The sequence below is a fragment of the Maylandia zebra genome, linkage group LG15 (assembly GCF_041146795.1).
Source record: "Maylandia zebra isolate NMK-2024a linkage group LG15, Mzebra_GT3a, whole genome shotgun sequence".
NCBI lineage: Eukaryota > Metazoa > Chordata > Actinopteri > Cichliformes > Cichlidae > Maylandia > Maylandia zebra.
This window is the reverse complement of record NC_135181.1, coordinates 36,099,815-36,113,294: the sequence shown is the minus strand read 5'-3', so window position 1 is coordinate 36,113,294 and position 13,480 is coordinate 36,099,815. Positions and strand designations below refer to the sequence as shown.

The 13,480-nt window shown below is 39.2% G+C and overlaps 1 protein-coding gene across 1 annotated transcript in view; it reads right to left on the bottom strand.

The window, feature by feature from the left end:
* kdm4b (lysine (K)-specific demethylase 4B) overlaps nucleotides 1–13,413 on the bottom strand; it is a 43,095-nt gene extending 29,682 nt beyond the window's left edge. Inside the window, exons 1-6 of the mRNA XM_004562027.3 lie at nucleotides 13,270–13,413; nucleotides 10,184–10,624; nucleotides 9,648–9,823; nucleotides 8,787–8,901; nucleotides 8,167–8,360; nucleotides 1,074–1,123 (exon numbers count right to left, since the gene is read on the bottom strand). Of these exons, the coding sequence (XP_004562084.3) occupies nucleotides 1,074–1,123; nucleotides 8,167–8,360; nucleotides 8,787–8,901; nucleotides 9,648–9,823; nucleotides 10,184–10,597 (949 nt within the window). The 5' untranslated portion in view covers nucleotides 10,598–10,624; nucleotides 13,270–13,413. The remainder of the gene's footprint in view (nucleotides 1–1,073; nucleotides 1,124–8,166; nucleotides 8,361–8,786; nucleotides 8,902–9,647; nucleotides 9,824–10,183; nucleotides 10,625–13,269) is intronic.
* Between the last annotated feature and the right edge of the window lie 67 nt (nucleotides 13,414–13,480).

The window sequence follows — 13,480 nt, the reverse complement described above, 5'->3', positions numbered from 1 at the left end:
TCTTTTCCCTCACTCTAAGAAACATTCGATACTAAGGTTAATCCTCACTGATCAAAACAGAGAATAAGAGTAAAAGGAGAACATGGGTACTGGAAAAGAATGGGGAACAAAAGGAAACATCTTGTGTCAAAGAAAGATGGCAGAATGGTATCACTTCACTGCCTCTTATCCACCTTAGACAAGATTTCTAGATTTCAGATGAAATCCTCATGTCAAAGCGCTGACTATAAAAGTCAACAAAGAATATAATGCTGAGAAATTGTTCTACTTTTTGTTTTTTCACCCTAGTTGAAATATGTTTGACGTTTTCACTTTTCCACAGATTTCTGACAGGCGTTAAGACCGTTCATGAATCATCTACAGCCAACACTTCCTCCTCGGGATAATAAACATTCATCAAAACATAGTCCAGAACAACTGGCCTTGATTGTGTGAGTTTTTCAAGTTTTCCGTCATTACTTCTGCAGAACAAACAGGTGCTGCTGGTGTCACTTCAGACAGCTTCTACTATAAAATTCAGCATCCATCCTCATCTTTTTAGCATGAGTGACTGCACACGTTAAGTGCTTCAAGCTGCTCTTTCATCTGCTGCTCCATTTTAGCACAACCAAGTGACCAAAAAACAAAAATATATAATTTTATATATTGTGGCAAAGTGGCATTATCAAAGTTTTTCACTAACTCAGTGCATATGCGCCACACTGTTGATGGTAAGGACCACTGTGTTTGTCAGAGGAAAAGCTGCGGGAAGGTTGTTTATTGTGAGTGCTAAACAATGACGTCCATGCTGCGGTTGGGAGAGGAGAAGGTGAGATGTAGCTCAAAAGTCCCGCTTTGTTTTCTATTAAACGATGCAAGAGGGGGCAATAAGCGTGCTTTGAATGTGTGCTTGTGTGTATTCAGGGGATGTGTTAAGTGTGCAGCGCGTGTATGATTTTAATGGCGTGTGCTCTACAGGCGGAAGCACTTGCTCTGTCACTTAACGCATGTGAGTGAAAGAGATAGGCAGGAAAGCGTGCTGAAGTGGTGAATAAACAAACTTAAATGGATTTTAATTGAAATTAGCTCCTCACCTTGTGCCAGCCTCTCTAGTCTTTTGCCATGCTCAGGAGGGACACTGTACCTGTGGAGACAAGAGGAAAAGATGACAAAAAGTCAGACACCTCTGACTTGTGTTGAACTTTTTTTAACCTAATTTTCACCTTCTCTTTCTTCCAATTATCTTAAAAGAAATCAAGATGTACAGAATATTTTTACATCTCTAGTGTGAACACTTTGCTTGTACTAACAGCTTAAAAGGAATCTGCAGTTTTGCTGAGGTGAATCTGCAACTTCAGGAGGTCTTCTCATAAAGCAGATGTGTGGATAAAGCTGGGTTGCATTCTTAGCATTAAATATATCACAGAAACATTATTTTCATTGATGATTTAATTCATTCATCAATTGCTTAAGATGAACACAAAGCATATTTAACAGGTATTTATACTATAGTATACAAAGTCAATGCATGTGTTAAAATGTCAAACAGCAAGCATGTGGCCATGTGACAATTTGACTTGAGATTCACCGTAGTATTAAAAGCAAACAGATGAGCACACAGGGTAAGATGCTAGAGGGAAACAACAAAACACACAACCTGTTACGGTTTTAATACGATTTAGAGTCAGAGCTGTCAGAAACACACCACGGAGGCTCATGGTTATATGTGCATTACTCTAGTGATTGACTTGGTGCAATTAAGAAGAAAACTTTGAACAAAAAATGTCAATATCTAAACACTGTAGCAGCGAAAGAAATCAATTATCATTAAAAATATTTATAGTGAGACTGGGAGGGAAGGAGAGGTTAGTGGAAAAGATCAAATGAGCGGTGAAGGGCAGGACCAGGAGATATTAGTGTTTTGGGAGTGCTAGGTTATTTCTGACCTCTCAGCAATTACTGGTTTGATGAAACTGCCCATGACATAACCGTCACTATTCCTCCCTAAAACAAATTCTTGTTTTTGTAACTGACATATCTGTGCATTTGGCAAAAGCCCTTCTTTTTGTTTCTTTGTTTTTCTTAAATCACCTCAATATTTTACATCCTTTTGTAACAGTAACCCTTTGGCCTTGGTGTTTGTGCTAGAGCGAGGTATTACTATTGGCAGTGTTCGTGCTGATAATACATGAGGTAGGCACTGCAAAGTACGTGGCATTACACCAATTGTCATATGCTAAACTTAGAAAGCAAATTTCTTTCTAAAACAGAGTGGGAGGAAGGGAGCAGAGCTAAACTATAATCTGCTCATTTGTGAAGTTATTACATACTCTTTATTACAGCAATTAAATCCTCGGTATTGTTTAACCCTCCATAGACCTTGAGAAATGAAGATGGGTGGGGGGAGGAGAAAAAAAAAAAAAGCCTACATCTCTGCTTTCTTACAGAAGCCTTAACAACAAGAGAGATGTTTGAAACAAACTGAGAAAGAAGTAACAAAGAGAGAGACGGTGAGAGGCCATCGCACCTAATGAGAGACAAGAATGGACAAGAGAATAAGACTCACAGAGAGGAAGGAATGAAAATAATTAATAAAAGGAAGCATAAAGAGAAAGTCCATTCCAGTCAGAGACGCCATGAAACATGGCGCCACACTGCCACCTGTAGACAAAAGATTAGACCGTAGCTGGAGCTGCAGCCTCCTTCAGTGTTTTATTGTAAACACTAAAAGCTATGCATAGATTTTAGCTCCAACCTGACATTGGGTTATGGGCTAATGTTGTCACAAAGCTCTGCAGGCATTCTTATGAGTTATGACCAGATATATCACTCGGGTTTTGGGTCATATAGCGAGCACGGTATACACACGGTATACACACGGATACAACTGAGTGCAGCATTGTAACGCAGTTTAGCTGCAGCTCCAAAAAAAAAAAAAAAAAAAAGGAGAAATAAAAGAAACAAACAAACTGTAAAACGAACAGCAAAACGAAAACAAAATGAGCTTCGAGTAATTCCAGCATCTGTGTTCAGCTAGGCTAAATACATCCCCACACCTCTCAGCTGAAGATTAAATTGATATCGATCTTTTCCTCCAACTCAGGAACACAGAAAACAACTACATCTAAACCGAAGTTTTGGAGTCCACCTCTAAAAGCTGTTTGGGTTTTTTTGGGTTTTTTTTCTGCGTGAGGTAAAATCACATCAGAGCTTTCTGTGCAAATATGTACATTTTTCAGAGAACTCCATCCCAGAGACAAACTAAACAAATCAAACGATCAGCGTGAGTCCTCCTGTTCCCCTCCATCCGAAGGCTGAGGTTTCCATGGCAACAACACGTATGTCACTCTGCTGGCACGGTGAGAAACGCACAAAACAACGCACGGCAAATGAAGGCTTGAACTTTTACACCTCTCTGGGGAAGAGTGTTATTTACCCAAGGTGGGACACCTTTCCAGGCAGGTAGAGATAGAGGGGGGAGCCTTGACAGCCCGAGAAGTGCCAATGCATGTGTTAGTGCGCTACTGCAGACATGTTGCACACACACTTCTTTAAAAATCTGTAAACAACTATGGCACCGTTAAAAAGGAACTTTCAGCTACTAAAAAAATCAAGTCAACGCTGAGAACACCCCACTCAACATCCGAACTGCAGCTGCATTTCAACTTCTATGCAGATTTTCAGCTCCCCGTTCCTCTCCTCTGGGAACTGTCAAACGACAATGCTTCAAAACCATCGGACTACAGAGGAGGTTGAAAACTGATGGATTCATAATGAACTCCACCCTTCCTGGGAAGTTGCAGCTGGGCTACACTTCAAAATATCCCTTTCAATTCTCTTTCGTCAGCCTTTCCCTATCTTCTAGTTGCATGCTCAGAGGCTAATCTTTTAACTGACAGCATATCTATTGTTGTGTGTTGGGGTAGATGGATGATTGACAGGGTTTCAGCACTGAAAAGAGAAAAGAGAATGATGGAGGGATAAAGATGGGAAGAAAGTGACTGGCAGCTAAGGGTGAGATCTTCCACACATCCACTAGAATGTGTGCGATTGGCACTAGTAGTTTTGGTAGGGTCTGACTTTGATGGGAGCAGAGTTGCATGGGGAAACGGAGTTAATTTCACAATCGGCTGCACTATGAGAGGAGAGGAAGTGAAAGACAAAGAGAGTGTGTGTTTTAAAGGACCGTGCTCTGTTTAACAGCCTGTAATTACCCCACCACACACAAGTATAAAAGTGAAAATGATTCAGTTTCAGTGGGGGGAGAGTGCGGGTGGGTGGGCTTGGTGAGAATTAGACAAGAGAATTCAACAAAAGCATAAAAAGTCTGGGAGAAGAAAAAGAGAGAGGAAATAAAACTCGTACATCTGTTTAGTTGGGCATCAATTAGTCAGACTGATGTTAAAATAATGTTGTTGTTTTTTGTTTTTTTTTAATTACAAGATTCTCGATTACCCAATTTGATAATGGTTAAAAAAAATAAAAAATAAAACAGAATCCGTCACAGCACGAAGGTCCTGGGTTTGAATCCACCATCCGACTCTGTGGAGTTTGCATATTCTCCCCGTGCCTATGTATGTTCTCTCTGGGTACTCCAGCTTCCTCCACAGTCCAAAGACATTTAGGTTAGGTCAACTGGTAGTTCTAAATTGGCTATAGGTGTGAATGTGAGTGTGAAAGGTTGCCTGTCTCTCTGTATTAGCTCTGTAATAGACTGTAACCTTTTTGGCCTATGACAGGTGGAAAAGACCCCAACCAGATGCTGGATTCATAATGAACAGTTACAGAAAGCGTTTTTAAAAAGACCACAAAAGGAAGAAGCAGTCTTTTTAAAAACAAAACAAAAAACTTCTTTCTGCTAAAATATGTCTTGTACATTAAAACCAGTTCATTTCTGTTATAGTGAGCAAAACTGGTCTCACATTGGCTATGATTTGCATACCTCTCTGGCTACACAAAGAACATTACTGAAATTTAATAAATTCAGATAGGGAGACGACAACAGTAATAACACTGCCCTCAAGTGGCTGTAAAAGGATTTATACGACTTTGGTGTGTTAAAAAAAAAAAAAAAAAAAAAAAAAAAAATCTATGAAACAGCCCTAAATATGTAACCAACAATTGTTTCCATAATAATCTTTAAACACGGATACAAGAGAAAGACAGAAACACCACACCTTCTTAGCAATTTAATAAACACCGTGGAGGTGTATTCAAACAAAGGAATACTGCATACACAGACCTCCATAAGCAATGCAGCAGTGCCAGAGGTCCAGAACATGTAACACCAGACTGAACACTGCAGCTCGATGAATGTAATTTCATCTGTCAGACCACACGCACTTTGACACTGAGTCGTAGTGAAATATACTCGTGCTCACTCGGAGGTGTGAAAACAAGACAGATGATTTTAATGAGGTGACATCACAGAGAGGGGGAGCTATAACACATAGACACATGGTATACCACTTCAGGAGGCAAGCAAGAGAGGGGAAAAGGTGGCGGGGAAGCATACTGTGAAAAGAAGGAAGACAGGTGAGAAAGAAAACAGAGAAGGAAATCTTTAAAACAACAATAAAAACCCACAAACACACACATACACAGAAGCAATACTGTATTTCTGAAAGCTGAGATGACACTGCTCCCCTCCTGCAGTGATATGGATGGAAAACAAGGTGGAGGGAAAGACACACACACACACACACACACACACACACACACACACACACACACACAAAAGACAATCAAGGAGCAGAAAAGGTAAGAAGAAAAACATTTTCCCCTCAGGAACCATGTGACAGAAGGAAATACAGACAGCAGGCAAGAAAAGTATAAATCTGAATCACAGCACTACCTCTCCTGTACAACAGGCTCTATAAAGAGTTTAAGCAACTCCCAAATGTCAAGGTACAATGAGACAAAAATTTATATCTTTGTTTTTAATTTACCATTCTTCAAAGTACCGCATCAGACTAGAAATTGAAAAATAAATCATGTGAATAAGATAAAGTGACAACTAGCAATTATAAAGAGAAATAACTTTTGTGCCTGCTGTTGACACAAAATGTAACAAATAACATTTTTTACCCGGCATTGAACAGAAAGAAACACTACTTTGTTATTGTTTGGCATTACCAATCAGTCAAGCTTCAGTTTCAATTTGTATTTGCTTGAGTCCAAACCACATAATTAGTCAATTTCATCGAGATGAATGATTTGGCAAAAAAAATGTTTAAATGAAAACATAGTTTAATTAATTTTAGTTTTACTTATATAGCAACAAATCAAAACAGCAGTCACCTTAAGGAACATAAAGACCCAACACTGTAATTGGCGACAGTGGGAAGGAAAAACTTCATTTTTACAGGAAGAAACATCCAGCAGAACCGGGCTCAGAGAGGGGCAGCCATCTGCCGGGACCAGTTAGGGGTCGTGGCTAATGGTTTGCAACGAGCGCAGTAGCAGTTGTGATTAACTTTACACACAGCTAACCTGATACCAGAACCAAAGAGGAAGAGGGAGGAAGGACAGCTAAAAAACTAAACTACGCTATATATTCTAATCACTCCCCAGCATCAGTTTTTACTGCTATGTTCTGCTTTGGAGACTTAGTACATAGACATCAGTTTGGACCCAAAATCAGGTCAGATAAAGGCAGACAAGTTGTGTCTCTAAAGAATGATTAAGGAGTGAAACGAGTTGAAAATTTTGCCAATCATTACTGTCCACACTTATAATAAACAGGATGTAGTGAAGACTTTGACACAAATTTCAAGTTATAAGGCATCCATGTGTAAATATAGACACATTTGAGCTATCCAGGACAAGCATTGCATTTACATAATCAGGTGAAAATTAGCGTGCAAATGACTGCAAATCTGCAAAGCACCCTCTCACTCTGTCCTTCGCAAAGCTCACTGCAAACAATTCAGGCATTCAGGTAGCAGAATCCAACTTTCAGCCTATGCTGTCACTGTTGTCACTTTAAATAAGAACAAGCTGTCGCTATACAATGTTCATTTCGTGACAAGCCTTAAACGAAACTCGCTGTTTCACCGCCTTTTAGAAAGCCGGTGGAGAAATGGGCTTTGACAAGACTTTGGCTGAGCACATTCTGCACTTAAAGATCATTCATGGGGTGAGAGAAGCATCACTCTGTAATGTGGCGGTACACTCACGAAGAAGTAAAGTGATTCTGTAGTCCCCACACAAACTGTAAGAAATTATACACACACTTTGAACTCTAAATACTGTTTAGTAAGCATCACTTTATGGTGATGCTGAATAGTAATCTTAATTGCCCCTTGGGGATAAATAAAGTATTTCTGATTCTGATCACTGTCATAAATTTTGTTTTGTGGATTAAATGTTCTATTTTTATCCAGCATTTCCAGTTATCTGTATTTTTATTATTATTAATTTATGTTTAACCATTTCCTGATAAAAATACACAAATGTTCTCAGTCCCTGCTTCCATCACAGTGTGATCCTGGCTACAGAACTATTAGCACATTCACAGCCTGCAGCAGCTTAACTGAGATAGAGGAGCTGTGGTTTGGAGGCAAGTTTCCCCAGTTACACTGAAACAGTGCACTCAGTGACATACAGCCAAGGCTAACTGGCTGGCAGTGAAGCCATCTGAAACAGCAGTAGCTTCAAATGCAAACTTCTGCATGACAAATGTGTCCCTCTCATCCTGCATTAAGTGAAACAGACACACAAGCCATTGTTTTCGATGGCCAATAAAACTGCTGCAATATTAAAGATTAAAAAAACAAAAAAGAATGACAGATGGTACAAACAGTTAACCGCTGATGGGGTCACTTATTACGGCAGCTTGTTTTAATTTCCACTTTTCTTTAAAAAAAATAATAAAAAATTATTATAATTGTGCTTTTTATGTTCTTTTCTGCTTAAGATTAAATGAGAATTGATCCTAAAAATACTATAATATGACTTCTTTTTTCAAAACCAAAGTCACCGTCCTGTGCTAGCCATGAGAAAGAATACAGCTTTAAGACACTTCAACAAATGGCTTCATCTTTTTGATCTGGGACCTTATACATTTATATGTATGTATGTATGTATGTATGTATGTACACCCATTTTAATTAGAATATAAACTTGGAACTTCAAGTGGCAATTTGTGTCACATTCATAGAAGGTCAGGAAAACAAAGTGACTCACCAGGACTTGGACTGCCCGAAGTGCAAGTAATTGATGCTGTAGAGGTCCATGTCTTCAGTGTGCCAAGCAAAGGTTGTCTTCCACATGCCAAAATACAAGTATGGAGTGTTGACACCCTCAATGACGATCCCACATTCCTGCTCCACCATATCCAGCAGTGTGTTTAGATGGCCGATGTTCCATTCTTCAATGTTCTGGAGAGCATGCAATTATGAATATCAAGTACAAGGGAACCTGCACGCTACACTTTCATCAGTCCATCAATCTCCATCAATGACCACCAGATGGTGCTGTAGTCATATTACTCACTGAGCACGATTTTGAAAGTTACAACAGCAGCAAAAATCTTGAAATAGAAAAGTTGTAAACTCCTAAAGCAGCTTTCTATCACAATTACATGGTGCATTTTAATTAAGTTATAATAATAATAATAATACTACTAATGGTGAAAAAACAACCCTGAAAATTGCCCATTGATGGAAAATAAACTACTATAAACCTATTAGGCCAGAAGTGGTTTATTTTTATTTAAAAACAAACAAACAAACAAACAAAAACAAATTCAAGAATATTTTAAAAACTTAATAAAAATTGTCATTATCCAGACAAACTTCACCCACCTCATCATAGATGGAGCCGCTCACATCAGCACCATAAAGAGGTGACACAAACGTCAGGTTCTTCCAATACTTCCTCTCGAGGTCATCAAAGTCTTTGTGTCGTGGCGTGCAGTACCTGCAAACAGAACAGGACAGGTTGTATTGTAAGCAGTGTGGTGCCCTTCAACTAAACCCTCAAACAAGCACTGTGCAAACATTTACAATCAGCAAATAGACTGTAATAAAATAATTTAAGTCCAATGTATATAAGAGTTTGAGCTTTTGTAGTAGTTCTGCTACAGTGCCAAGGTTTTCATTTGTTACATTATTCTTCTGCCTTAATAGTTATAGCATCTACACGACAATTTATAAAGAAAATGTTTATAAAATTTAAAACAACAACAACACAGCAACATAATATAGTTTGAACTGGCTTTTTACCGTCACTAGCACCACAGCTACCACTACCCACCATGACCCATTTCACTTATTTTAAGACAGTATTATTTTCAAACTCATGGTTATCAGGACAAACAAAACCTTCAGCTTTTTAAAATACTGTGCACTGGTGTTAAACAGTATTAGTTTAAAACAGAAAACCTGTCTGTTCTTTCTGGCACCCTGATGCCAATTGTAGGTACAAATAACACAATTCCTGATTTAGTGTGAAATATTAGAATGCACTTTTATTGTTTATTTATGTTCTCCATCATCGTAGTTGCACTATATTTAGTAACATTCATGTTTTAAACCATGCTGAGTAAGAGCAATAATTGCACCATCAAAGCTTACAAGGACACTATCGTGCAAAACATCACGTCAGATACTGCATTTGTATGCAATCATTTACGAATGAAGCCCCTGAGGTTGGGACCGACTTACTTCTTGCTATTGGCCAGCTTGCGGTATTCACCCACAGTCATAGATTTCTTCTGAATGTTGTACTGGGTGAACAGACCCGACTGACCCGTCACCACTTGGCTGATGGGAGCTGGAATCACCATGTCCTCGATTGTGTCATAGGACTTGCGTGGCTTCCATCCCGCAGGGGGAATCACCTGGAGAAAAAAAAAAAGACACTTAACCTTTACAAGGTCAGCAGATTCAAAATCTATTCAAATTCAAAGTATGCAGATTAAACCTTTGGAAATTTAGATGGTGGATTCTGCTGATATCAGCTTAAAACTATAAATGGTTCTTACAAGCATTTTCTAACATGCTTTGATCATTTTAAACATTAGTAATGATGTTAGATTGAACCTTGGCTATGCAAAAACAGGTAGGAAACTAAAAGAGATGCACAGGATTCAAAATGTTACAGCAATACTTCACTAAAACAAAACAAAAAACATCTAGTAAGAAGACTGAAGTGGATATGTGGGTACATATATGTGTGTGTGCCTGTGTCCTGAAATCACCTTTGCCAGGCCAGCGCGATGAGCTCCTTGACTCTCCATGTAGGCGATGTATTTGGCAAAGTCTTTGAACTCCTCCATTGTGGGCCTGAAAGTCATGATCTTGCAGCTGGGGTTCTTGGCAGCAGCTGGCGGCAGGGGGGCCGGCAAAGGTACGGGAGACACCTCCGCACCTGGAACAAGTTCTGGGGCCACATTTGGGTCTGCAGGCTGAACTGGATTGAGGTGTGGAGCAGCATTGTGTTCAGAGATTACCACTTTATTCAGGTTTTCAGCTATTGCTGGCTCCAGAGTGGGAATCTGGTTTTGGGCTTCATTTGAGCTGAGAGTAGGGGGAGACACTGGGTCAGGAGGAGTGGAAGAGGCTGGGGCGGGGTGAGGACCCAACACATCTTCCATGGGCATGTCGGTAGCCATTGGCTCTTGGAAAGATTGCAGGTAAACCTGAGGAGGAAATCAGTGGTGTTCAGGGCACACACAGTCTGCCTCAAATACATTCAAATTACTGAGAACTTTGCAAAGGCAAATTACACAAAACTGCAAGTGAAAGAAAAGGAATCTATGTTTTAAAAATATTTTTCTAAAAAGGAAAAATCCAACTTTCTGACTACAATGTGTGATTATTTTTGTACATTTAAATAAAAACAAAAAATTAAATACTGAAAAAAATATGGAAAATTAAAAGATTGAGTTGTTTGGTCTTGTTTATTTTTAAAATCAATCTTAGTGCAATCTACACAGCTGTTAACACAAAAAAAGCAGACCGGTCCACTTCCTTCACCAAATAGGGGTGTCCTTGATCATAACATTACTGAAGGCACTTCCTAACCTACATTTTAGAAGTGTCACTTCTGCATCTTGTCAAATTTTGTGTCAAACAAATTCAATGGCTCTCATTCTCTTAAGGCTTACCACAGACTTTTTAAAATCCAAATGTGAACATAAACACCAGAAAGTAGCAAGCACTAAAACTTCATTCAAAAAACTCACTCTAAACCATCTTCTCTCATCAGCACTTTCACTTTATATCAGTGTTTTTGAATATTCAGAAGCATTTTTAATTACCACTGTTTACATTTTCAAGCTAAGTTTTAATACCATGATTTAGGGTTGTTGTTTTTTTTGTTCTGTGTAAGACAAAACCTACAGCCTTCAGTTTAGCTAATTAACTTAATGTTATAACCATTTTAAAACATCATTTAAAAGCTTTACCTATTAAGCTGCCAGCAGTCCACTTAGATTCACTTGTTTTAATAAGATAAAAATCATTCACTGCCCTCTCATCAGCAGCAGTGGATAAATAGACAGAGCCTAAAGTACCTAAGCAGTTTGTATTGGTGGACAGTACCTCCCCCAACCACCTCTCCAATTTGCAAGTCGCTGCCGCAGGGCTAGACAACATTAACGGGTGAGACTTTGGATAAACTGACGGGACATTGTGACTTTTGTTGGACTAACTAAACCTTTAAGTAATATTTTCATTGGTTGGTTGAGCCTTCATTATGCAATACCATCACTGCCTCATGGCAGAAAATTGTATCCAGCCAGTAATTGTGCAAGTGTGACGTTTTAGGATCAAAATAAAGAAATACAAATAAGGATTTGAGTTTTTGCATTTAGAATAACAATAACCTGATCCTAATTGATCCATCACTTATGTGACTCCGTATTCATTAATCTAATCATGTTATACATATTAACGTAAGACAATATCAGTGATCAATGCATCCATGTTCCTTAAAAGGTGCATAAATCAAACATTTTTCTTTTTCTCCAAACAACTACCTAATAAGGCTATCAACAAACACCCTGTTGATAGGAAGTTAATATCTGCTGGAAGATCAACTGTGGCACTGTGAACAACACGTGTGCAGTTCACTTCACAACTTTGCAGTGACTGTCCCCATCTGCGCTACAGACAGCATGTTCACTGTTCAATCACAGTTATAGAAGCGTTTTAGCTTTATGTTTGGTGGGTCAAGGAACAGTAACCATTTTCAGCGCTGCACATGCACTAAAAGATACACACTGCTGCATTGCTAAATGTGCCTTGCATTATCCTCATTCACAACTTCAAACAGATCTTACGCCCACGAGGTTAAAACAGCAGTAGTGTACTTCCCACTCCGACTTTCTGACACGAGATAATGCAAATTGCGCTTCGTTTGCATGAAGCACAAAAGCCCACAGTGCATATGAAGAAATGTGCTGTAGCCTTAAGCGCAGCCAAGTTTGAAATTAACGAAAAAAAAAAGGATAAGAGCTAACTAAGTTTGCTTTGCTGAAACTGACATATAATCCTCGTAAATACAACTACTCAGTGACCGAGACATTTCATAACACATTTCAAAGCATTCATTTCTTCAAAGCCCAGAGCAACAATTTCAAACTAGTTTTACCTTTAAAATTAATTCTGACTGATTGGAAAGGGATTTATTACATCTTTCCAATGACTAACTGCTTTAGACGCCGGGACCCTCTTTCTAACTGAGACTGACCTACTAAAGTGAATGGAGGCCACATGACCCCCAGCTGGCTCATCACAACAAACAGGGGCCTTTAACTCCATTTAGGCCTAAAACTTAATTCAACTGTGCAGCAAGCAGCCCCCTCGAGAGGGTAAAACTCATAAAATATATCAGTTACCCAGGTGGGTCTTTCTCGGCTTTGTAAGTGTAAAACGGCGCTGCTCGGTTGCATAGTATCAACTTATTATTGGCAGCTACTGCTAAAGGCGACCATAGCCCTGCACAACTGCCAATAACTATTAGCATTTTAACCCACATAGTGAACAAAAGAAAGCCAGCCGAAGCTCTTTAAGGTCCGTAAATTGCACTGCCTGTATAATCGCTTAATGCAGCAGCAGCACATAGGCACATATCAACCATTTCATTTTAAGGAGCTACATATCATCGTGTCCTGACGCAAATGTATTCCTAGCCAACGCTGGCTAGCTTCTGCTTAGCTACTTCCATATCTGCATTTAGAAAGGAAAAAAACAAAACAACAACGACGGAACACACTCCGTGAATAGACGAGAGTATGGTCTCTGCAATTTACTAAAATAAATATAAGTAAGGAAATATTACCTCCTGCGGCAAACTATAGCCCTGTCCCTGTTTCGTTCAGTCGTTTTAGTTTCGTTTAGAACAGATTCCCTGGATCGATTTTCTTCTAGCATTAGCTTGCTGGGCTTGTCGTTGAGGACGCGCCTACTTTCACCAATTGCCTTCTGAGTGGTTTAAACACGTGATGGACGGTTACTAGGAAACGTATGATTGGTTTACTCGGTTACCGACA